A 22,811-nucleotide genomic window follows, 5' to 3' on the forward strand; every position below is an offset into this window, starting at 1 on the left:
AGGTCTCTTAAACTGTCCTCATTTCTTTTCATTCTTTTTCCTTTATTCTGTTCCACAGCAGTGATTTCTACCACTCTGTCTTCCAGATTACCGATTCATTCTTTTGCCTCATTTATTCTGCTATTGACTCCTTCTAGTATATTTTTCATTTCAGTTATTGTATTCTTCAACTCTGGTTGTTCTTTATCTTTCCTAAAAATTTCTTGTAACTTCTCGCTCTGTTCATCCATTCTTTTCCCAAGTTCTTGGATCATCTGTACGATCATCACTCTGAACTCTTTCTTGGGTAGATTGCCTATCTCCATGTCACTTAGTTCTTCTTCTGGGATTTTATCTTGTTCCTTCATCTGTAAGATATTTCTTTGCTGTCTCATTTTGTTTAAATTTCTGTTTATATTTTTATGTATGTAGTGGGTGAGTTACATTTCTTGACCTTGGAGAAGTGGCCCTCTATAGGGATGCCCTCTGTGTCCCAGCAGTATACTCCCCTCTCATCACCCAAGGGCCAGGAACCAGCTGGTCCTAGGGTAGGTTCCGAGTGTGTATGTGCACTCAGTTCCACAGGCTGCAGGATTGTAGTTTCTTGCTTCTGGTGTCTGCCCCTGGGTGGGTGAGGCTGGTCTAGATCCTTGTGCAGGCTTCCTGGTGGGAGGGGCTGGTACCTGCCCATTGGTGAGTGGAGCTGGGTCTTGGACCTCTGGTGAGCAGGGCTGTATCAAGGGGTGTGTCTAGAGATGGCTGTGGGCTCAGGAATTCCTTAGGTAGCCCGTCTAAAGACAAGGTGGTTCTGTATTCCTGCCCTGTTTGCCGTTTGGCCTAAGGCATCCCAGCACTGGGGTGAGGCCAGGTCTCGGGGTCAAGGACCCAAGATGTCTGCCTCCAGCCAGAGTTCATGTAGGTGAACGCTCCCTGCTATGTCCGCCACCAGATTTTACGACCCCAGAGAGAACCACAGCTGCCCCCGCCTCCCCAGGAGACCCTCCAAGACCAGCAGGTAGGTCTGGCCCAGGCTCCTATGGAATCACTGTCTTTGCCTTGAGTCCCAGTGCACGCCAGACCTTGTGGGCACCCCCCAAGAGTGGAGACTGTTTCCCTCAGTCCTGTGGAGCTCCTGCAATCAAGCCCCACTGGCCTTCAAAGCCAAACTATCTAGGGGCTCCTCCTCCCAATGACAGGCCCCTGTGCTGGGGAGCCCGGCATGGGGCTCAGAGCTCTCGCTCCTGCGGGAGAACTTCTGCAACATAATTATTCTCCAGTTTGTGAGTCACCCACCTGGGTGAGATGGGATCTGATTATGTCTCAAGTGCACCCCTTCCACTGTCTCATTGTGGCTTCTCCTTTATGTCTGTGAATGCATAGTATCTTTTTCCGGTAGATCCCAGTCTTTTTCACTGATAGCTGTTCAGCAGTTAGTTGTGATTTCTGGTGTGCTCATGAGGGGAAGTGAGCTCAAGGTCGTTCTATTTCACCACCTTGTCTCCCTTCCATCGGTTCATCGATTTTTAGTTATCCATATGCCCGCCCTTTCATTTCCATTAGTAATCAAGATTTAACTGATAAACTAATTTTAAAAAAACTGGCTCTTCCGGGCTTCCCTGGTGGCGCAGTGGTTGAGAGTCCACCTGCCGATGCAGGGGGCACGGGTTCGTGCCCCGGTCCGGGAGGATCCCACATGCCGCGGAGCGGCTGGGCCCGTGAGCCATGGCCGCTGAGCCTGTGCTCCGCAACGGGAGAGGCCACAGCAGTGAGAGGCCCGTGGACTGCAAAAAACCCCCAAAAAACCCCTGACTCTTCCAATACCACAAGTCAAAGTGGTGGCACTGGCAAAGCCCACTGGGGTCCCCAGGAGAAATAAGATGGAATCTAGGTGATGAGTTCTACCCTCTTCTTTCGTGATTAGTCTAGTTTCACTTGCCTATAGATGGCCCTGTGCAATGACCTGGCACCGACCACATAGGATTAACGTTCTCAGCACAGAACCACTGTGCCAGACACTTGCCGGCCATGCGCAGAAGCCAGCTTCTGTGTTCATAACCATAGTCTGGGTGGAAGATTTGGAATTGTTTGGAAAAATAAGCAACTGGTCAGAATTAGGGATGAGGAGGTCTCTAATGCCACCAGTCGAAGACCGGTGGGAAAGTTGACAGCACAGTGGACGCAAGTGAAGAGGTGAGAACATGCTGGGACCAGGGTGAACGGTCCACCTCAGTGCCCAGCAGTGAGGAGGGATGACCAAGAGTAATGAGAGAGAGGCTGGGAGGAGGAGGGGCATTAGCAAGCTTTAGCCTCCACAGAGAGCAGGTGGACAGCTGGAGATGGAGCAAAGACGCCCTCCCTTCCACAGGGGACTTTGGAATCAGTAGCCCCTGGGCTCTCATGCTCATGCATGGTGGGTGGTCAGGCAACCCTGGGGACTGCACCCCCTTGGTGGGCAGAGGTTGGCACCTGGTCCAGTACTTCCCCTGCACAAGGTGCACAGTCAAGCCAGAGGATCTTAAGGGGGGAGAACCGATATTTGTTGGGTCCTGTAGTGGGTTAAATGGGTGCTCCCCCGCAAAAAAAGATGTATGTCCGTGACCTAATCTCTGCAACCTGTGAATGTGACCTTATGTGGAAAAGGGTGTTTGGAAATCCTTTAAGTTAAACATCTTGAGATCAACAATGATTATCTAAGTGGGCACTAAATCCAACAACTAGCATCCTTATAAGAGACACAGAGAGACAGCAGAGCAGGGGGAGAAGGCCACGGAAAGACAGAGACAGAGATTGGAGTGATGCAGCCACAAGCCAAGGAAGGCTGAAGACACCGCAAGCTGGGAGAGGCGAGGAAGGCCCCCCGCCCGGAGCCTCTAAGGGAAGCAGCACCCCAGGCTCCAGCGCTGGCGCCCACCCGCCTCTCCCATCACCTCCTGCAGCTCCCTTCCCAGGGCCCGAAAGTGCACCTGCTCGGAGGCTGGATGGGTCGGCTGCTGGAGGCCTGGTGGGTGCCCTGTCTAGGAGCTTGCAGCTCTCCTTAGCAATCTGGCCAGCCACACAGTGGCCCCGAGGGCCCGCATGCAGACCTGCTGCCTGAGTCCACACCTTGAATCAAGTGGGCACCAAACCCCTTCTCTAAGGAGAGCCTTTGCCTGCCCCCCCTCCTGCCTGCAACTGCAGGGACATCTGTCTCCCCTGCCCTCGCACTCCCAGCGCTTGGCAAGGGGCCTGGTCTATGCTCAGCCTTTGTTCAGAGAATGAAGAAGGAAGGAACAAAGGCTCTGACAGTCCTGTGAAGAGCCCCTGCCCCAGTACCCACAGGCCTCGGCACCGACTCCCTCATTCCCCCTTCTGTGGCACCTGGGATGAATCTCCATAGGGCAGGCTTTGCATCGTCTGATGACTAAGAAAGCTTCTGGAAGTTAGCGCCTGGGCCTTGTATCTCTATCCCCCAGGCCAGCTCAGTGTCCATCACATAGTAGGTACTCAGTAATTGAAAGGAACCAAGATTTATGAGACACTCTTAGCATCCTTGAATCTGGCCAGCCTGCCTTTCTGCATGACTGTCACTCCCTACTGGAGCCTGTGCCCCAGCCGAGCTGCATTCCTGGAAGCTTCTAGAAATTGCACCAAGTAGTTGCCTGCTGCACAAGCAAAGCACAGTCCCTTCTAGGCCACCTGCTCCGGCGCAGAGACACCCCCAGACACATGGCTCATAGCACAAGGTTCTCTTTATTGTGATGCTCAGCGGAGAACATCTGTAAACCAGCTCACTGTAGTGGTGACGGCTGCGACCATGCTAAGGCACTTTCATTATATAAAAAAAGGGCAGGGGTGGGAGTTCTGTTCACTCCTTTGTGACAGTAACTGGGACCTGAATTCAGAGCTTTTTAGGCATATGTAGCTTTTATATATTTTCACGATTTCTTGAGAGTTTGTTTCCTTAAAAAAAAAAAAAAGCCTTCTTTGCCATAAGTAAGTCTAAATGCAGCATATACAAAACAGTTAGGAATACAGGGAAATTCAGCCACCAGTGCAGACCAGTGTAGGACAAGCTACTCTCTTCTAGACGTGGTTCCAAAGGAAAGGCAGTGATAAAGGCTTGGAATTTTACCATTTATTACAGTTAGAGGGAGAAAAGACAACTTTTTTTTTCTTTTAAAAATATCCGTGCAGATGGCAGAGTCTTGAATTATACTGAGTCAACGGTGCAGGTCAACTACCCTCGGGCCCCAGTCCTGGAGTAGGTTCGAGATCACCTGGCCCTTTCCACTGCTCTGACTGTCAGGCTCGGGACAAGTCCCTTAACCATTAAATATATTTGGTCCCCAAGAGTGTTGGGAGAGGCCACTGCTGGCCTCTCCAGCTTGGCCCCTGGGCCCTGTCTTCTCAGCCCAGAAGCCCTGCTGCAGCAGGGGTGGGCTGCCCTCGGCAAAGGAGGGAAAGGGGTCATCATTGCACTTGAGACATTTCAGAATCAGGAAGGTGATGGTGGCGCCGCCCGGCAGGGGTGGGGAGGAACGCCCCTCCTTCCCCGCGCCAGCTTCCCGTGCCCTGCACAGAAGTGGACCCCCTGGGCCTGCTCATGCCGGACCACCCAGGGCCCACGGGAGTGGGGGGGCCGCTGGGGCAGAGGATGTGAGGTCACCGCGTGTGATTGCCAACAGCAAAGAAGGGAGAGGGTGGCGGAGGCGGGGGAAGGTGACAACTCTTCTGGGGCGTCGGGCTAGCAAAACTCCTTAGTCTGAAGAAAAATAGATTCGTAGAAAACTCTCTTGCCCATCCCCGGAGGCCCGCCCTCCTCACCTCACCATCTTGTGCTTTTCGGCAAGGGAAGGGGTGGGGGGGATACTGCTGGTCGCTCTGTTCCCGGGCCAGGGCCCAGGACTCTGACTCTTTGGTATTAGATTCCGGGGGGCGGGGGGGCGGGGGGGAGGGGGGAGGGGAGCAGGCTGCAGCAGAGGAAGCCGGAAGCCCTTCAAGGAGGCCTGGCGGGATGGGCGGGGAGGTGAGGCCTGAGGTCCCCTGGCCTGGGGGGACGAGGTGGGGTCACGGTCACAGCAGTCCCAGGAGGGAGGAGGGGTGCTGCAGGGGCTGGGAAGGGGAAGTGGAGTCGGTGCTGTCGTCCGTCTCGGGCAGAAGAAGAGGTTGTTACTCAGCAGCTTTGGCCTCAGCCCCGTCGGCTTTGCCGTCCACCTCCTCGTCCGAGCAGTCGCCGGCGCCTTTCCGGGCCATTCGGCGGGGCACGACAAACGGCAGGTCCCCACGCCTGGGGGCAGAGGCAGTGGTCAGCAGGGTTGGCCAGGCGGCCGCAGTACAGCTCATGTGTTTCAAAGTGACCTTTGGAGGAAACTAGCTCCTGACATCCCACGGGGAGAAGCAACGGCGGGAGGAGGGCCTCCGGGGACACAGCCTCCAGCGGGGACAGGAGGGCTGTCCCCTCCTGACCCCCCGGCCTGAAGCTTCCCACTTTCACCCAGAACACTAGCAAAAATCCGTCAGGTAATGGGGGCTGATTCAAAGGTGGGAGGCACAAGAGCAGATGAAGCTGCCCCTGCAAAATGCCACCCTCTGACCACACTTAGTACCAAACAGGTGAAACCAGGAGACACACAATGACTGTGTACGGTGCACAAAGACAGGCGTCTCCTTCCGGTCCCGGCTGAGAAAATCGGTATCACACACTGACTAGACTGTCTGCTCTTGTTGCTTTTATGCTTTAAAAAATGATCACTGGGAAAAGGAGGTAAGCAGTGAGAATCTCGACCAAAAAGACCCTCTGCCTCAACCATTTCATGCTGCCTGAATGTGACATTCCTTTGAGAATTGCCAAGCAGCCCTTGCCATTGGTTCAGAGTTAGAAGATGCCCGTATTCACCCAGCGCCTACAGCTGTGCCAGGGACCGGCCAGTTGCCTCAAGCAACTTCTAGTTGACAAAACCTGAAAACGTTCTCATCAGGTTTAGCGCTGCGACAGGAACAGACTCTTCAGGCAGGACGGGAAGAAATCACCCGGAGAGTTTATTTAAAAGGCAGGGCTAGGACTTCCCTGGTGGCGCAGTGGTTGAGAATCCACCTACCAATGTAGGCGACACGGGTTCAATCCCTGGTCCGGGAAGATCCCACATGCCGCAGAGCAACTAAGCCCATGCACCACAACTACTGAGCCCACGTGCCACAACTACTGAGCCCACGTGCCTAGAGCCCGTGCTCTGCAACAAGAGAAGCCACCGCAATGAAAAGCCCGCGCACCACAACTAGAGAAAGCCCGCGCACAGCAACAAAGACCCGGCACAGCCATAGATAAATAAATAAGTAAGTTTAAAAAAAAAAAAAAAAGGCCGGGCTACAGCCCAGGAGGCAAGGAGAACGAGGAAGGGCTCTCTGACCGGCACTTTCTCGGCGTCATTAAGCACCTTGCTCGTTGACATCTAGCTGAGAAAGGTGACTGAGTTTATAGGAGCCTCATTTTCCAAATTCTGCTCTTCAGGACAAACTAACTTTTTGAAGGAGAAAGGGTCCTGTGAAGGGGCGGGTGGGGCCGGCGGGGCTCACCTGAGCTTGTTCTTGAGGGAGCTGACCTCGCGGTTCATGGCATCCGCGGTCTCCGTGGCATCCTCCAGCTCACGCTGCAGTTTCCGGCGGGAGGCATTAGCCCGCTGGGCCTCTTCCTCGGCCTCCTCCAGCTGCCGCTTGAGCTGCTTCAGGCGGGTGGACGCCTTGTCCGCCTGTGGAGACGCGTGGCCAGGGGCCCCGGTCACGACCCCACATGCCTGTGGCCCTCCCCGCCCTCAGCCGCCAAGGGGCAGGGCCCCGCTCCGCCGCCAACACACCTGGTCCTTGTACTGCTCGGCGCTTCTCCGCTCATCATCCACCTGCAGCAACACATCCTTCAGCTTCTTCTCGGCCCGACGCACCTGCTTGGAAGCCGCCTGGCGCTCCCTGAAAGGCATGAACACAGAGGCTCAGGGGGGCACCCTCTTTCGGAAGGTCTGGCCGACAAATCCACAGGCCGGGGCACCCATTCCCGGGCCTCACTGGTACTTCCCCTGATGCTAAGGTAGACCGCCTTTACTGAACACTCTTATGAAGGCACTGGGATTAGCCCCATTTCACAGATAAGGAAACTGAGGTTCAGGGAAGGGAACTGACACATCTCAGAGAGCACATATAAAGCTAGGAAAAAGAGGACTTCCCTGGCGATCCAGTGGTTAAAGACTCTGCACTTCCAGTGCAGGGGGCACGGGTTCAATCCCTGGTCAAGGGAACTAAGATCGCACATGCGGCTCGGTGCAGCCAAAGAAAAAGCTAGCGAAAAGGAAGACTGACCCCCATCGCCCCCCACAGAAATCTCAGTCTTGCTGAGCCCACAGATGGGCTGCCCAGGTGGGTGGGAGCCCCACCTCTCCGATTCAGCCCTCAGAGAGTCATCAGGCTCCCCAACTTTAGAAGTGGGCTGTGGGTCCTATTCAAACTCCACAAGCCCCAGCAAAAGGCCCCAGGGAAAGGGGTGAGAGCCCCGTCAGGATGGGGGGAAACAGTCTCAGGGGCGGGCACACAGAGGAGCCGGCAGACGGTGCCAGGTGACGGGCGAGGGGCACCCACTTGGTCTCGTTGTCCAGCTGCTCCTCCAGCTGTGCGATCTTGGCCTCGAGGGCGGTGATGGAGGCCTTGTACTTGGACTTGACAGTGCCCTCCATCTCCTGCAGCTTGACCTTGAGCTCCTTGTTCTGGCGCTCCAGCTGCTGCCGCGCGTTCTCGTTCTTCTGGGCGTGACTGCGCTCCAGGTTCAGGTCGGTGTTGATCTGGTCGATCTGTGGGAAGAAGGGCTGGTGACCTTGAGGAAGGCGGGGACCCCGGCTGGGGGCAGAGAAGGGGCAGCTGGACCCTGCAGGGCCCCTGATCACTAGGTCTTCCCACAAGAGGGAGCTGCCCAGCGTAAAGGGTCCAGAAGCAGCTCAGCACCCGAGAGAGAGGAACCAAGGAGCCAGTGCAGGCACCAGGACATCATCCCCTAAGCATCAGGGGGCGGCCGCCTCTGCCTCTGCCACTGGGGAGGCCCACCCGCGTCACCGAGGGGGCCCTGGTGCGCAGAGAGCCCCGCCGCTCACCTGCAGGTTGGCCTTCTTCAGCCTGTCGTTCACCAGCTCCGTGTTGCCCTGCTCCTCCTCCAGCTCCTCCTCCAGCTGTGCGATGCGGGCCTCCAGGCGCCGCTTCTCCTCCAGCGCCAGGGCACTGGGAGTGGGGGGCGGGGGGAGGTGAGAGGGGCCGAACCAGAGCGGGGAACCCCGCACCCGCTCGCGCTCGCGCCGGCTCACCCTTTGCCGCTGCTGTTGGCCATCTCGTCGGCCAGTTCGTCCCGCTCCTGCTGGGCCTGGCGCTTGGCACGCTCAGCAGCTGCCAGGTCCTGCCACGGGAACCCGAATGTGACCCGCCGGGGCCGCCCGCAGCCAACAGCCCTCCTCTGTTCCCGGCACTCTTGAGGCCCTGGCCCCCTCTTCCCAAACCCCTTCCCAGGCCTGCCTCCTCCGCGGAGCCCGTTCCCAGGAGCCCCTCTGAGGCCACAGCTCAGGCGCCGCATGATCACACAGCCCCCATACCCAAGCGCTAAGAGCTAAGCCAGGGCCTCCCTGGTGGCGCAGTGGTTAAGAGTCCGCCTGCCAATGCAGGGGACACGGGTTCCAGACCTGGTCTGGGAGGATCCCACATGCCGCGGAGCAGCTAAGCCCGTGCGCCACAGGTACTGAGCCTGCATTCAAGAGCCCGCGAGTCACAACTACTGAGCCCGCGCGCCGCAACTACTGAAGCCCGCGCACCTAGGGCCCATGCTCCGCAACAAGAGAAGCCACCGCAATGAGAAGCCCGCGCACCGCAACGAGGAATAGCCCCGGCTCGCCGCAACTAGAGAAGCGCCTGCGCACAGCCACAAAGACCCAACGCAGCCAAAAATAAATAAAAATAAATAAATAAATAAAATAAAAACTAAGCCAGGTGCCAGGGATGTTGCAATAAACAGGAAATCATCCTGGCCTGACGAGATGCTGGTCCCTCTACCTTCCAGGCAGACAGGAAGCAGGGGCGACAGGACAAAGACGTGAGTTAAGGCCACAGTGCGGGACTCTGAAAGCCGGCGGGGGCAAGGCCTTCACCCTGAGGGTGAGGCGGCCTCACCAGAGACCCACGTGTGCAGGAGGGCACAGCCGGTCTGGTCAGGGCAGGTGAGGAGAGCCTGGATGTCTGGCCCAGCTAGGAGCAACTGGGTAGCCAGCATCATCAAGGCAGAAGACTGCCCAGAGCCTGGGGATGCTTTCACGGCCTGCCTCGTGTGAGGGACAAGGCCGCCAAGGGGACACTCGGCGCCGTAAGCCTCTGGGAGGGACCCCTCCTCGCCAGGCAGCAAGTCACCGCAGGTGGTGGTGATTCACGCGAGGGAGCCGGCCCCAGGAGGTGACGAGTTAATTCACACACACACGTTCTAATCACACCAGGGAGCCTTGCTACTTCATGAAACCCCGATGGGCAATTCTTTCAGAAAGCAAGAACCACACCGGCCCATCGCTGGAACTTGGCCCATTCTTCCAGGTCTGCCCGGGTGGCCCCGGCAGGTGGGTGGAGGCCCCGAGCGCCCTGCTCCGGCCCGGCCCACCTCCTGCAGCTGGATCATCTCGGCCTCCATGCTCTTCAGCTTCTTCTCATTCTCCTTGGCCTGCGCCAGGATCTCCTCGCGGGAGGTGCGCGTGTCCTCCAGCTCCCGCACGCAGTCCTTCATCTGGGCCTGAGGGCAGGGAGGAGAGGCTTGGTGCCACCGTCCCACCGCTCCCGTGTGCCCACACCCCCGCACAGGGACGCCCCGCCGACAGGGACCGACGGCTGGGCCTCAACCTGTGGCCACATTCAACCAACATGGCTATAAAAGGGCAAAAGAGTAAAGACAAAGCTTCCCTTTACTCTAAACCATCTTTACACGCTTTTAACTGTTAGGATCTACAAAGCACACCTGTGGCAGCGTTAGTCCCCGGGTGGGTATTAGTCCAGCTATATTTTTGTTTACTTTCTACCACCTCCTGTTGACTTGGATCCCGCGCTCTGGGGCCATCCCCACTGCTCCAGGTCAACGGCCACCTGCCAGGTTAGTCCCGGCAACATGGCGCGGTCATGTGTCCTTTGTTCACTGGTGATTCGTTTTAACTCTGAAGATCTTGGGAAATAGTTGTGTTTTTTTTCCTTTTGCAGATAAATCCCAAATTGGGATTCCCCAGGCCAAAGGATACAACCCTTGCTGGGCACGGCCAAGTGGTACCAGGTAGAGCGGCCACCGCAATGAGAGCACCTATGCCCTACTACCTCGCAAACACCAGCGTTTACACTCGATCTTATTGTTGCCGGTTTGCTGGATATGATGTGCATCTCAGAGCTGGTTTTTTAAACTTATTATTCTTTCATTGCTGGTGAGCCCAAGTACATGTTCTGTGCTCCGGGCTGCTTCTCTGAACCGTCAGCTTGGAACCTTCCACCATTGTTAAGGCTGGGATGGGCCACGTCTGGTTTGTTCTAGAAATCTGCCACTAAGTGACTATAACGCCATTGCACTTCTAGGTTTACACTTGTTTGTTTCTTTGTTTAAGGCACTCAAAGACAACAATCTTACTGCAAGTTTGCTTCTGACTAGTTTGTTTCTGCTCAGCTTCTGGGTTTCCATCTGGGAGATGGAGCTAAAGGCACCCAAGACCTTCCTCGGGGAGGGCAACATGGCACTTCCCAGCATTCATCGGCCACCCCACTAGTGTCCCAGCCCCGTGCTGAGCCCAGCGCTGCCATGTGCGGCCGGATCTGGTTTGGTCCAGCCTGAGCTCACCTGCAGCTTCCGCAGCTGTTTGATGGCTTCGTCCCGGTTCTTGTTGGCCGAGTCGATGTGGGCCTCCAGGTCCTTCAGGTCCATCTCCAGCTTCTTCCGAGCAGCCACGGCCATCGAGCGCTGCTTCCTCTCATCCTCCAGCTCAGTTTCCATCTCCCGCACCTGGGGAGATGCCGACGGCTCAGGAGGCCGGACGTACCCACAGACCCTGCCTCAGCTCACGGCCCGGGTGGGCTTGGTCCAGTCCCGTGGCGTCCACGGGGTGTCCAGGGACAGGGAGGACTCCTGACCATAAAACCCTAGTAGAGGGGGCCACTGACCCCCAGGCAGAGGATTGGAACGTGAGGACGTGGAGGGCGTAATCAGGGGACTCCCCCAGTCCCGGCGGAAGGAGAAAGGAGCCCCCAGAACCCGGGGCTCCCTGCCCGCCTCTGCCCAGGGGAGCGGGAGGGCCGTCCGCACCTGTCTGACCAGCTGCTTCTTCTTCTCCTCGCTCTGCTCGTCACGGCCCTGCAGGTCCCGCTCGAACTGGGCCTTCATGGCCTGCAGGTTCACCTCCAGCCGCAGCTTGGCGTCCTCGGTGGCCTGCAGCTCGTCCTCCAGCTCCTCGAGCTGGGTCTTCATCTCCTCCACCTGCTGCTCCAGGGCCCGCTTGGACTTCTCCAGCTCGTGGACCTGCCGCCGAGGGGACGTGGTCAGGAGCAGAGGGGCGCGAGGCCCCCAGGTCCCCAGCCTCAAGTGTCCGTGAGCCCCTAATCCTTCGCGTCCTGAGGCCATCTCCCTCCCCCCCCGCCCGCCGCCCCAGTGCCGGCCGTGGGCTCGGGGACTCACGCTCTTGCCGACGTCGTCCTTGGAGCTCATGAGGTCCTCCATCTCTGCGCGGAACTGCTTGTTGAGCCGCTCCAGCTCTGCCTTCTGCTCCACGGCCTCCTCCAGAGCCCGGGCCAGAGACAGTGCCTTGGTCTCCTTCTCCCGGGCCTCGGCCTCCGCCCGGTCGCGCTCCTCCGCGTACTTGGCAGAGATGGTCTTCTCCTCGGCCAGGAGCTGGGAGACAGGCAGGCACCATGAGGCTCGAGCAACCGGCTCTCAGAAAGAGCTCAGGGCCTGCTGGCCTCTGGCAGGTAAAGCATCTGGGCCCGAACTCCCTGGGGAAAGAGGGTCCCAGGGGCCAGGACTGGGGGGAGGGGGACCAAGGAGAACAGCGAGCCGGCTGCCTCCGATTGCGACACGTGCTGTGCAGCGTGTCCTCATAAGCAGATGAGGGTGGAGATGGCCTCTGCCACAACCCATTGGAGTCTGTGTAACTTTTATCACTTAGTAACCGAGGTTCTTTATGACACTCAGTGCCCCTTCCGGAAACCCACAGGAAGTAAATATTTCACCCTCAGGACCCAGAAAGCCCCTGGTTTTCCTGAATGACTGGTTGGTGTTTACCTTGAAAAGAAAGCGAATCTGGCTGCTCAGAGGCGCGAATCCCTTGTGGCCCCCCTCCAAGGATGTGAGGCATCTTTTCCCTGCACTGGCCCACCCTGACCATATCATCTTATTTTCCGCCCTCCTCCTTCCCTTTGCTTCAGCACCTCTTTACTCCATGGACTTATTTCTTAAATGGGACAGATGGGAAATGCTTTAGACTGCACGTGTGACTTCAGACTTTGTGTAACTGCTACGTTAGTACAAAAGCAGCTGTAGTGACAGCTGTGCTCAATACCTCTGTCCACCACAGGCAGTGGGCGCCCTCGGCCAGTTTGCCGACCCCTGCTTTATTCCAGTTTTCTATCCCACCCCACTGCCTGCGTCTCGGTAAGCTGCCTCAGATCTCCTGGAGTAAGCAAGAGTTATGAACGTATAAAGAAAAATTCTAACTAGAGAAGATTCGAAAAACATAAAAAACCAAGAAAGGGGAAATGTTGCTCCCAAACCTATCGTGTGAAGACACCCAGTTCTGAGCGCTTTCTTTCCAGGCGCCTCAACGAGCTGGAATCCGGGAGGGCCCTCTGAGAGCCTGCCCCTCAGGGCCTCCTCCCGAGCTGGGTGACGGTGACCCCGGGCTGGGCTGACGGACAGAGGCCCCTGCCCGAGGCAGGGTGTCTGCAGAGAGGAGGACATGAGGCGGTGGCAGCACCAACAGCACCCACCTGGTCGAACTTCTTCTGCTTCTTCTCCAGGTTGGAGACGCTCTGCCGCTGGTGGTCCAGGTCCACGAGCAGGTCGTCCAGCTCCTGCTGCAGCCGCGTCTTAGTCTTCTCCAGCTTGTCGTAAGCGGCCACCTTCTCCTCGTAGCACTGGCTCAGCCCCTCCAGGTCCTTCTGGAGCTTCCTCTTGGCCTCCTCGGCCGTCTCCAGGCACCCCACGCCGTCCTCCACCTTCTTCCTCATGTCGGTGACCTGGGCGGGAGCAAGGGGTAAGGAGGCACCCAGCACGGCACCTGCTCGGGTAACGTGGCCACACCTGGGACAGCTGGGAGCTGGCCTGCCACCCGCCAGCGGAGGAATGGGGTGCCAACCCAGTTACGGAGACGGCTCCCCCAACCACTTCCCGCTCCCTCTGGGGCCAGGGAAATGGAGCTTCTGCAGAGGGCAGGTGCCTAGCGCATAGAGCCCAGGGGAGGTGGACACCACAGGTCAGCTTGGGAAGGCCTCTCAGTCGTGACCCGCACCAGCCGCTCGTACCAAGACGGAGGCCTACAGTGGGAAGCCTCCTCCCCTCCCCCAGGCAGCAGCCTGGTGCCCCCTGCCTGCACGCGTCTGTCTCGCAGCCCCCTCCTCGCATCTGGACACACAGCTGCCACCGTGCCCACACTCCCTACCGCCATCCAGGTACCCTGTACCCTCCCCGACCTGGTGCAGATCTTCTGGCACGTTTAAGTCCTAAGATGGATCCGGAAGAGGGCCCTTGGTCTATCTTTGGCCCCGGACCCTTTCAGAGTCTAGAGAAGACTCTGACCTCCTTCTCATAATGAGGTTTGAACGTGCATAAAGCAAAATACGCAGGATTACCAAGAAACCAATATAGAAAAGTGCAGGTGTCGGGTATTTTTTAAGACTCTGGTTCAGTAACCATCGTGCTTCTTTATCAGCACAGCAGATAGCAGGCTCCTGAGTGGCTAGGAGCACGATGACCTTCCCAAAGCCTGCCCTCAGCTCGGACACGATGACCGGTGGTTTCTACTGAACAGGGCACCGGCACTGCTAGGGCCACGGCTTGTTGCCTACATTCATAACAGAAGAAAACGCCGAAGGCCAGCTGGAGATTGGTGAAATGAAGATGTACGTCTCCTCCACCCAAGTTCATGGGTTCCTAAATTCTCCTTGGGGACCCCAGGCATGAGCCCTGGTCTGGGGAGGGCAGGAGCTCCCCCAGGGGAAGGTGTCCAGCTCGGGGTGGCCTGGGTGGACCCAGCGGCAGGGCCGTGCCCTGGAGTCCAGGTGGGCACCCCGCCAGAAGCTCCCCAGCCTGCAGGCTCCCTGGGGTGTCTTGCAGGGAGCCAGCTCCGAACCTGGGCATGGAGGGTGGCGATCTGCTTCTCGAGGTTCCGCTTGGCCTCCTCCTCCTCCTCCAGCTGCTCCTTTAAGGAGTTCTTCTCGTCCTCCACCTGCTTCAGCTTGGTGCTCAGACTCAGCTTCTGCCGGTTCTCCTCCTGCAGGAGCTCCTACTCCGAGAACAAGGAGGGCAGGGGCTCAGGACCCGCAGCGTCAGGGCCTCACGGTCCCCATACCCTTGGTGGAAGAGGGGAGCAGTCCCTCGGATTCAGGGGGCAGCCAGCAGAGACCTGGCAAGGAGCCGGGAGGGCGCAGAGAGCCCGCGGATGCAGGGGAGGACGCAGAGAGCCCGCGGATGCAGGGGAGGACGCTCTGAGACAAAGACCCAGAAGCCTGGTAGCTAATGCCGTACGGGCACAGGACTCGTCCCGCCCTTACCTGCGTGTCCTGCAGCTGTGACTCCAGAGTGGAGAAGTCCTTGGTGAGCTTGCTGGACTTGCTGTCCGACTGGGTGAGAAGACCCGTCACATTGTCCAGCTCAACCTGCGCACGGATGGGAGACAAAGCCCCGTGAGCTCAACCACGACTGCTTGGGCCCCACCTCGGCTCTCTCGGCCATGCTGGACCTGAGTCACAGGCTGAACCCCAGAGGCCTCGCAGATTGAGCCAGGTTGCGGAGACAGAGAGAGAGAGAGAGAGAGAGAGAGAGAGACAAGAGCGGGAGCCCTGGTGATGTGGGCCAGGACCCAGGAGGTCCGGCGGAGGCCTCACCTGCAGCTTGGAGACCTTGTCGGCCAGCTCCGTGCGCACGCGCTCCCCCTCGGTGAACTTGACCTGCAGCTCCTGAAGCTGGGCCTCCACCTTCTTGCGCTTGTGCTCGGAGTCCCCCTTGCCCTGAAGCAGCACCTTCACCTCGTTGGCCAGCTCCCCTCGCTCATTCTCCAGGGTCTGCTTGGCCTTCTCGAGGTTGGCTTTCACCTGGCAGCGGGGAGAAAAGCGAAGACGTGAAAGGGGGCACCTGTGACGTGAGGCTGGTCTTTCTAACATCATCGAAGATCCGGCGGATCCAGACCCAGAATCGGGTGCCTTTGCAGCAAAAACGACACTGGGCAAGTCTGGGGATGACAAGCTGGCAAGGGTCCCAGAATCAGAAGGCTCAGGCCTGATGTGAACTCAGCACCCAGCTGGGGCCGGACACCCGGCACGTGGGCTCCCCCAGCTCTCACACCATCCCTGCCCGGCCTCCTGCACCAGCTTCAGGGAGTGTCCAAGGGCAAGATGCCATCATTGCTGATGTTAAGATTTTAGCTGTTATTATAGGATGACGGAAATTATAATTGTTCATAGGTAGACTTGCAGAAAAGTCTCTTGAAAATGTGATGTTCAAAGTAACACAGGGATGTTCTTCCAAACAACATAAAAGCCGAGTTTACAGAATAAACACGACAATCCCAATCTAGTCCGTACCGAGCCGGCCACAGCATCACGGGCAAGTTCAAGGGTAAACCGGACCCAGCGTGAATGCAAAGTCACTTTGGGTGAAAATAGCTAAAGGACCAGGCAAGGCTTCAACCTGCCCAGAACCAGATGGAAATTGAAGGTAGATAGGTAGACAAGGCAGGTTTCTGAAAATATTGTACAGGTTGCCGTGTGGAAGAGCCTCTGCCTTCTCGGGCTGCCACCAAGGGTGGCCGTGAGCTGGAGGCCACCGGATGCAGGACTGGTCTTGTTCAGGAACTGCTCGGCCATAGCCGAGAAACCATCTGGGGTCAACATCCCCAGGGTTCTCCCACGAAGACTCCAACTGACCACCTGTTGGGGGTGTTCTAGAGAAGGGGGGCTTCAGAAAAGGGGACCCCGATGGCCCTCTGAGACTCAGTTTCAGAGTCGCTCCAATTCCATGAAATTTTCTGGTCTGGCAGGTTGATGAACAAGATAATAATGAAAATAAATGATTCTTGAACAACTTACCGAGCCCTCACTATCTAAGTGCCTCACATGTTACCAACTCCAACTCTCACATTAATTGTAGGAGACGGGCTATCATCAGTCTCCCTTACAGATGGGAAAACTGAGGCACAGAGGGACCTACATCCCCAAGTCACACAGCCACGAGGGGCTGGAGCCTAGACTCTGCAAGGGCCCCCCTGACAGTGGCAGAGCCTCACGCAGCCAGTCCTGGGGAGACCCACGCACCCGCTTCGTCTGCTCCAGCTGCTCTGCCAGTTCCTCCACGGCCTGTGAGTGCTTCTGTCTCATCTCCTGGATCTGGGCCTCGTGGGTCTTTGCCTCCTCCTCAAGGGTCTTCTTCAGGATGTTCACTTCCTGTTCACGTTTGGACCTGGACAGAGAAACGCCCTCAGGAGGGAGGCCAGGGATCCAGGAGCGATGCTGCCCTGGGGCTCTTCTGTGGCAACAGAGAGCACCCGGCAAGGGGCACTGGCCACCCCAGGCAGCTTTCTGCCCGCTGGCCTCTGTCCGTGGCCATCCATCCTACAGCCCAGGCTCACAGACACACTTTTTTTTTTTTTAATGTACTGTAGGCCTTTTATGTAAGGAATTGGATTTTATTCTAAATACGAGGAGCCAGGAGTGAGTTATAAGCAGATTAATTAAATTAATTAATTTATTTATTTGGCCGCACCATGCAGCATGCAGGATCTTCGCTTCCTAACCAAGGATGGAAGTCGCGCCCCCTGCAGTGGAAGCGCAGCATCCTAACCACCGGACTGCAAGGGAATTCCCCACAGACACACTTTGTAGAGGCTTCTGTAGCCTTTCAGCTTTAAAGCCCACCCTTGCCTCACCCCAACTCCAAGCCAAGTTCTTCTACTCTAGGGAGAAGCTGCTGAGGAACCATCAGCTTCCGAGCTCTCTGCTCCATGACAATAGGCCACTGTGTGTATGCAGACTTGGGGTCCACCCCTCCCAGGCCACAGCCTCCCCTTCCCTGCACCACCACCCCTATCCCCCAGTGACTGGGGCAGTCAGTCCCAAGACACACCTGAGCTCCTGCTGGGCAGCCGTGGAATCCAGAGTGTCCTCCAACTCTGTTTTTAGAGCCTCCAGCTCTTCCCCGAGGTCCCGTTTCTGCTTCTCAGCTTTATTCCTAGCAGCACGCTCAGACTCCAGGTCTTCTTGGAGTTCTGAAATCTGAGATTCCAGCTCCCGGATCTTCTTTAGGGCCATGTTCTTCTGGGCGGCTTCTTCTTCCACTCTGCCAAAGAGAGCAACATCATCAGGATGAGGTCACTGTCACCTACGGAGAGCAGAGTCTGCAGAAAAGGCTTCAGAGAGGTGCAGCCAAAGCCACTTCTGGCAGTCATAATCATGGCCCTTAGGAGCTCTTCTCAGCAAAAACATCTGACGCATCCAGAAGACTTAGCACTATTCCACTTTGAGAATTCAAAAACCTCACAGAAGAATCATTTCATTTTCCAAATTAAGATTCAGTCCTTTAAACATTAAAAAAAAATGAAATGTTAACTGAAAAAAAAAAAGGAAATAAAATGCTACAGTCCATGATTACAGCAACTAAGTAGAAATACAAATGTGCTCTGACTTTGGGTGATAATGATGTGTCAGTGCACGTTCATGAATTGTAACAAATGTTACTAATGTAACTAATGAGGGAGGCTGTTCACATGGGGACTTGGGAATTCGCTGTAACTTCTGCTCCATTTTGTTATGAATCTACATATGCCTGGAAAAATAAAATCTATTTTTTAAAAGCATGCCTGTAGCCACGAAATTTTAAAAAGGAAAGGAAAGAATTGCTATGATTGGATGACTAGGGTTGTGGATGAATTCTGGGGGGATTACAAATGACAGAGAAGCCTTAGACTGCACTTTTAGTGAATAGAAGATGTTTTGTCATTAATTGGCTTCCAAGACAACAGCGGAGCGCGTGCCCGCAGTTCACTGATGCACCGAGAACCACGGCAGGGAGCACGTTGAGAGTGTGGGCACTGGCTGGTGCTCTGGCCCTCACCTGGCCAGGGCAGCCTGGAGCTCCTCCTCTTTCTTGGCCAACTGCATCTTGAGCTCAGCAATCTGAGCCTGCAGCTCGGCGATCTGGTCACTGAGGTCCGTGGAGTCTCCCTCTAGCTTCCGGCGGGTCTTCTCCAGCTCCTGACGCTGCTTCTCCTCTCTTCGCAGGCGCTCTGAGAAGGAAGAATGGAGAGATGCGAACAGACCCCTCAGTGGCTACAGATCTGTCTTTGTCTTCAAATCTTACATAAAATGCCAAATATTTGTTACAACACATCCGTGCTGTTTAAATGATCATGATTCACACTCATACCCAACTCCTGGATGAAGGGAAAGAACGTCACCATAAGCTTCCAAGTCCTTGTCTCTCCAACCCCACCCACTGACCCTTCCCACCAAGGGAACTATTCCCCCAAAGTTCATGTTTACAGTTCCCTCGTTTCCCTTTGAGGCTCCACCATGTCTGCCTCCCTAAAAATTATAACATTTAGTCTTGCACGAATCTGAACTTACAGTAGGGATGAGTCCTATATGAATTCTATGGAGACAGTACAGCAGGACCAGAGTCCAATGGGCTTTACAACTCCTGTTATGACGTCACCTAGGTGATGTCCTTACCTTTTTGTGCCTCATCTGAGTAGTAAGGCTATAAGACAAGCTACTTCCTTAGGCTGCTGGGAGGCTCAAATGTGTTGGTATCTGAAAGCACCTGGAACCCTGCCTGCCCATAGAGTGTGCGCAGTAAGGGCTGGCGGCTCTTATTCCTCATCTTACCTTTGTCGCTCAACATTAAAATCTTGAGATTTAGCAACTTAAGTGTCACTGTAATCGATCCATTTGGACTTCTGTCTGTGTATTCCACCATGTGAACACACCACAACTTATCTGTCTATCCTACAGCTGATGGGCACTTGTAGGATAGATGGGCACAGCCTACAGCTGTGTGCCCTCCTGAGCCACGATGCCGTGAGCATTCTTGCCCATGACTCCCAATGCACATGGACAAGAGGGATGGGCTGCAGGCAAAGCTTCAACCTCACTAGGCACTGGCAGACTGTTCTCTGAAACTGTCGACCAATTTATACTCCCACTGGCAGCGTGTGTGTGTTCTGACTGTTCTACATCTTTGGCAACACTTGTTAGTGTCAAACTTTCACGTCTGCCAATCCGGCCGGCCTGCTGCTCCAAGACCTCCTGGATGATGGAGTCTTTCAGACTATTCCCAGGTGAAGAGATCTCTGTGTCAGGACGTCTCTTCCCCTTGATGGTCTGAACACCTTAACCCAGGAGGGGCCAAGAAACCAAGCTGGGAAAATTCTCCTAGCGACCAGCCCAAATGGTTTCAGCCCTACGTCCACTGGGCACTGACAACTGCCCTGTGCACCGGGCTGCCCCACGTCTCCCCAGAGGGAGCAGTGGTTTCTGGCTGGAGCTCAGAGCCCCCCCGGTGGTCTGGGCTCCCCTTGCCCCCTGTACCACTCCTCTCAAGGGGCAGGGGGACAAGGGGTCCCCAGACAGCACAGACCTGGGCTTGTGCCATCCTCCTAGCCACCACAGATCCCAGGGCACAGGGAGACGGAGGCATGATTTGTCTCCCTGCCCCACGTGAAGCAACGGCCTCTCGCTATACCTGCCTGGCATCTTACAACACACACAGCATGTCCACGCGCATTATTTAGTTCATTCCTCACACTCACCCTTTCGCTGTGTCCCCTTAGAGGTAAGAGAAACTCAAGCTCATGGAGATTAATAGGTACAAGATGACACAGCTAGTAAGTGACAGAGTCGCAGTCAAACCTAGAAGCTCCTAGGAAGTCTCAGAAGCTTGTGAAACGCACGGTGCGCGACACGAGAGAAACGCCAGAGCTCAATTCTCAACACTCGTCACTTGGCGGAGCGTCCCTCCCAACCAGTGCCTGGAGGTTCAGACTCCACAGGGAGCGGGCGCTGACCCCCATGTCTCGAGGGCAGCGGCCGAATACCACAAACCCCAGCCTCGCCTGCACAGAGCGAGCGGGAGACCCGGCCGGCACTCCAGCTCCTGGCAGCGAGGCCCAGGCTGGGCCCCCGAGCAGGGGACACTCCAGCGATCCCGAGTCCGGCCATTGCTGCCGCCACCCCCTTACCCTCCAGGTCGGTGATCATCGCCTCGTGCTTGTTCTTGAGCTTGGCCAGGCTCTTAGATTTCTCCTCCTCTTCCGTGAGGTTGGTGGTGAACTCAGATATTCTGTCTTCCAGCAGCTTCTTCTCCTGGGGGTCGAGGGGGAGTCAGAGCTTAAAGTCAGTTGAGAGCAGAACACGTCAGCTCTCCTCAAGGCACGGCTCACCCAGACATTGAGGACTGAATGGTGGCGCAGGGCCTTAAACACCTGGTCAAGTTCATTAGGATTTCCTAGATCAAAGGAGTCATTTGGAAAGGTCACTAGCTCCCCTGCAATAGCTGGGCCTGCGTCACCCCTTTCTGCTCAGGTGAGAAGAGCCGCCAGGTGACAGTGAGCGTCAGCGAGGGAATTCAGGGCAGGCGGGATGGCGCCACCTTCTGCATGCCTTCGACCTCCCCCTTCCTCACCCCCCAAAGCGCCCCTGCCCTTCTCACTTTCTGCTCTGTGTGGCCACCAATGGAGTCCTAATCCCACAGTGGCGGCCACACAGCCAGCGTAACTCCCCACATCACAGGGTCCCGGGCAGCCGTCCTGCCCTGTCAACCTGGCCACCCCCATCCTCTGGAGATGGGGGTCAGCATCCTGACCTTGTCCCTCCTTCTCCTCTAACTTGATTCCCAGCTGTTATCTGTCGCCAGACGGACGCTGACAGGGACCCAGCCGCAGCCCCGAGCCTGGAGCCGCTGCCCCAGCCGCTCGCCCCCGTGCCCCAGCTGCCGGGCTGCCGCCCCACCTTGGCCAGCTTGCAGTTCTGGTCCTCCAGGATGATCTGGCCCTCCTCCAGCTTCTTCAGCTTGGCCTCAGTGGTCACCTTCTCAAGCTGAAGCTTCTGCCGGGCGCTCTCCTCTTCCTCCAGCTGTTCCTCCAGTTCCTAACGGGAAGCCAGGGCGATGCCTGAGCAACTTGGATGTGGCCCGGCCCCCACCTGTGTGGTCATGTATTTAAAACCGGGGTGCGGGGACAAGAACCCTAGTCCAATCGCGGGGTCACGTGTTCCGAGGGGCCTCGTCCAGCAAGCATCCGCCCTCCGCTCCTCAGACCAGCCAGAGCCAGGACGGAGGAGGGGAATTAAATTGGCTTTGACTCTCAGTGGGGCAGCGCTAACAGGCACCTGACACATCAGAAATAACCACCCAGGGAATTCCCAGGTGCTCCAGTGGTTCAGACTCCGAGCTCTCACTGCCGATGGGCCCGGGTTCAATCCCCGGTCAGGGAACTAAGATCCCACAAGCCGCGCGGCACGGCCGTAAAAAAAAAAAAAAAAAAAGCCCCAAAGAGAACACGTCTCCAAGGCTGCCCCCGGGACAAAGGCTGTCCTCCCATGGCACTCGTGGCACCCCTGCTCCCCACGCAGCCCACCCCCCGCCCCATGCCTGGGGTCCGGCCCTGCCCCTCCTCCGGGCACCTGGATGTTCTGCTGCATCTTCCTCTTCTCAGCCTGCAGGTGCTGGCAGCGGTCTTCCTCCTCCTCCACCCTGGCCTCCAGGTCATGGCAGATCTCTTCCAGCTCCTGCTTCTTGGCGGTCAGGCGGGCCCGGAGCTCCTCGGCCTCGGCACACAGTTCCGTTTCTGCCTGGAGCTGCTCCTGCAGCTGCAACTTCTCAGCCATGAGCTGCGAGAACACGTGGGAAATGTGAGCTCTTACGGCCGCCTCGGGCCACTGGTACCCGCAGGAGAACTGGTCTCCAGTGCAGGCTCCTGCAGGGAGAACCCTGCTGTTGAGAGCAGCTCCCATCTCAGGACGCTGAAGCTGCCCCGCTCGTTTAAACATCACGTCCACCGTCCCTCACCACCGCTCCGTGAGCTGTACGTCAAGATCCCGAGGAAACAGGCTCAGAGAGGGGCTGGGCCTTGAACCCAACACTCATGAGCTTCCCATCCCATGGGGTAGCCTTCCTACATCACGAAACCCCGAACAGGGTCTGCAGAGAAATTAACCAGGCATGCCTCTCCTACTGGTTGCCAGCAGGTGGCAGCAGTGCCTGGGCAGAGCCTGCAGACACCCACCTGGGACTGGAGGGTCTCCATCTCTGAGAGCCTGCTCTCAGCGGCCAGCTGCTTCTCCCGCACCTTCACCAGCTCCTCCTCCTTGGCCATCATCTCCTCCTCCTGCCGGCTCACCTGCAGCAGCGGCTTGACCTAGGAGAGGAGATTGAGGAGGAAACGTGCTCAGGGGAAGATGCCTGTCCAGGTTGAGAGCCGTGGCGCTTTCCCCTCACCTGCGGAAGCGCAAGCTCGTGAGAGTGAGGGGCAGGTAGGACGCAGGGCAGAGGAGGTGCAAATGGGTACAATCTTTCTGGAAATCAATTTGGTACTGCGTGCCATAGGCCTCTGACCCACTAACTA

General features: G+C 56.8%; 1 protein-coding gene across 1 annotated transcript in view; it reads right to left on the minus strand.

Annotated features, from left to right (window-relative positions):
• Window positions 1–3,689: 3,689 nt before the first annotated feature.
• MYH9 (myosin heavy chain 9) overlaps window positions 3,690–22,811 on the minus strand; it is a 93,221-nt gene continuing 74,099 nt past the window's right edge. The window contains exons 21-41 of the mRNA XM_029204160.1: window positions 22,473–22,604; window positions 21,871–22,077; window positions 21,199–21,336; window positions 20,430–20,553; window positions 18,305–18,476; window positions 17,318–17,530; window positions 16,510–16,654; window positions 15,085–15,291; window positions 14,752–14,856; window positions 14,331–14,483; window positions 12,970–13,218; window positions 11,663–11,875; window positions 11,294–11,506; window positions 10,832–10,993; window positions 9,623–9,751; window positions 8,295–8,383; window positions 8,088–8,211; window positions 7,582–7,790; window positions 6,810–6,918; window positions 6,532–6,704; window positions 3,690–5,245 (exon numbers count right to left, since the gene is read on the minus strand). Of these exons, the coding sequence (XP_029059993.1) occupies window positions 5,128–5,245; window positions 6,532–6,704; window positions 6,810–6,918; window positions 7,582–7,790; window positions 8,088–8,211; window positions 8,295–8,383; window positions 9,623–9,751; window positions 10,832–10,993; window positions 11,294–11,506; window positions 11,663–11,875; window positions 12,970–13,218; window positions 14,331–14,483; window positions 14,752–14,856; window positions 15,085–15,291; window positions 16,510–16,654; window positions 17,318–17,530; window positions 18,305–18,476; window positions 20,430–20,553; window positions 21,199–21,336; window positions 21,871–22,077; window positions 22,473–22,604 (3,384 nt within the window). The 3' untranslated portion in view covers window positions 3,690–5,127. The remainder of the gene's footprint in view (window positions 5,246–6,531; window positions 6,705–6,809; window positions 6,919–7,581; window positions 7,791–8,087; window positions 8,212–8,294; window positions 8,384–9,622; window positions 9,752–10,831; window positions 10,994–11,293; window positions 11,507–11,662; window positions 11,876–12,969; window positions 13,219–14,330; window positions 14,484–14,751; window positions 14,857–15,084; window positions 15,292–16,509; window positions 16,655–17,317; window positions 17,531–18,304; window positions 18,477–20,429; window positions 20,554–21,198; window positions 21,337–21,870; window positions 22,078–22,472; window positions 22,605–22,811) is intronic.

This window comes from Monodon monoceros, unplaced genomic scaffold, assembly GCF_005190385.1.
Source record: "Monodon monoceros isolate NGI ecotype Baffin Bay Population unplaced genomic scaffold, NGI_Narwhal_1 Super_Scaffold_6, whole genome shotgun sequence".
Classification (NCBI taxonomy): Eukaryota; Metazoa; Chordata; class Mammalia; order Artiodactyla; family Monodontidae; genus Monodon; species Monodon monoceros.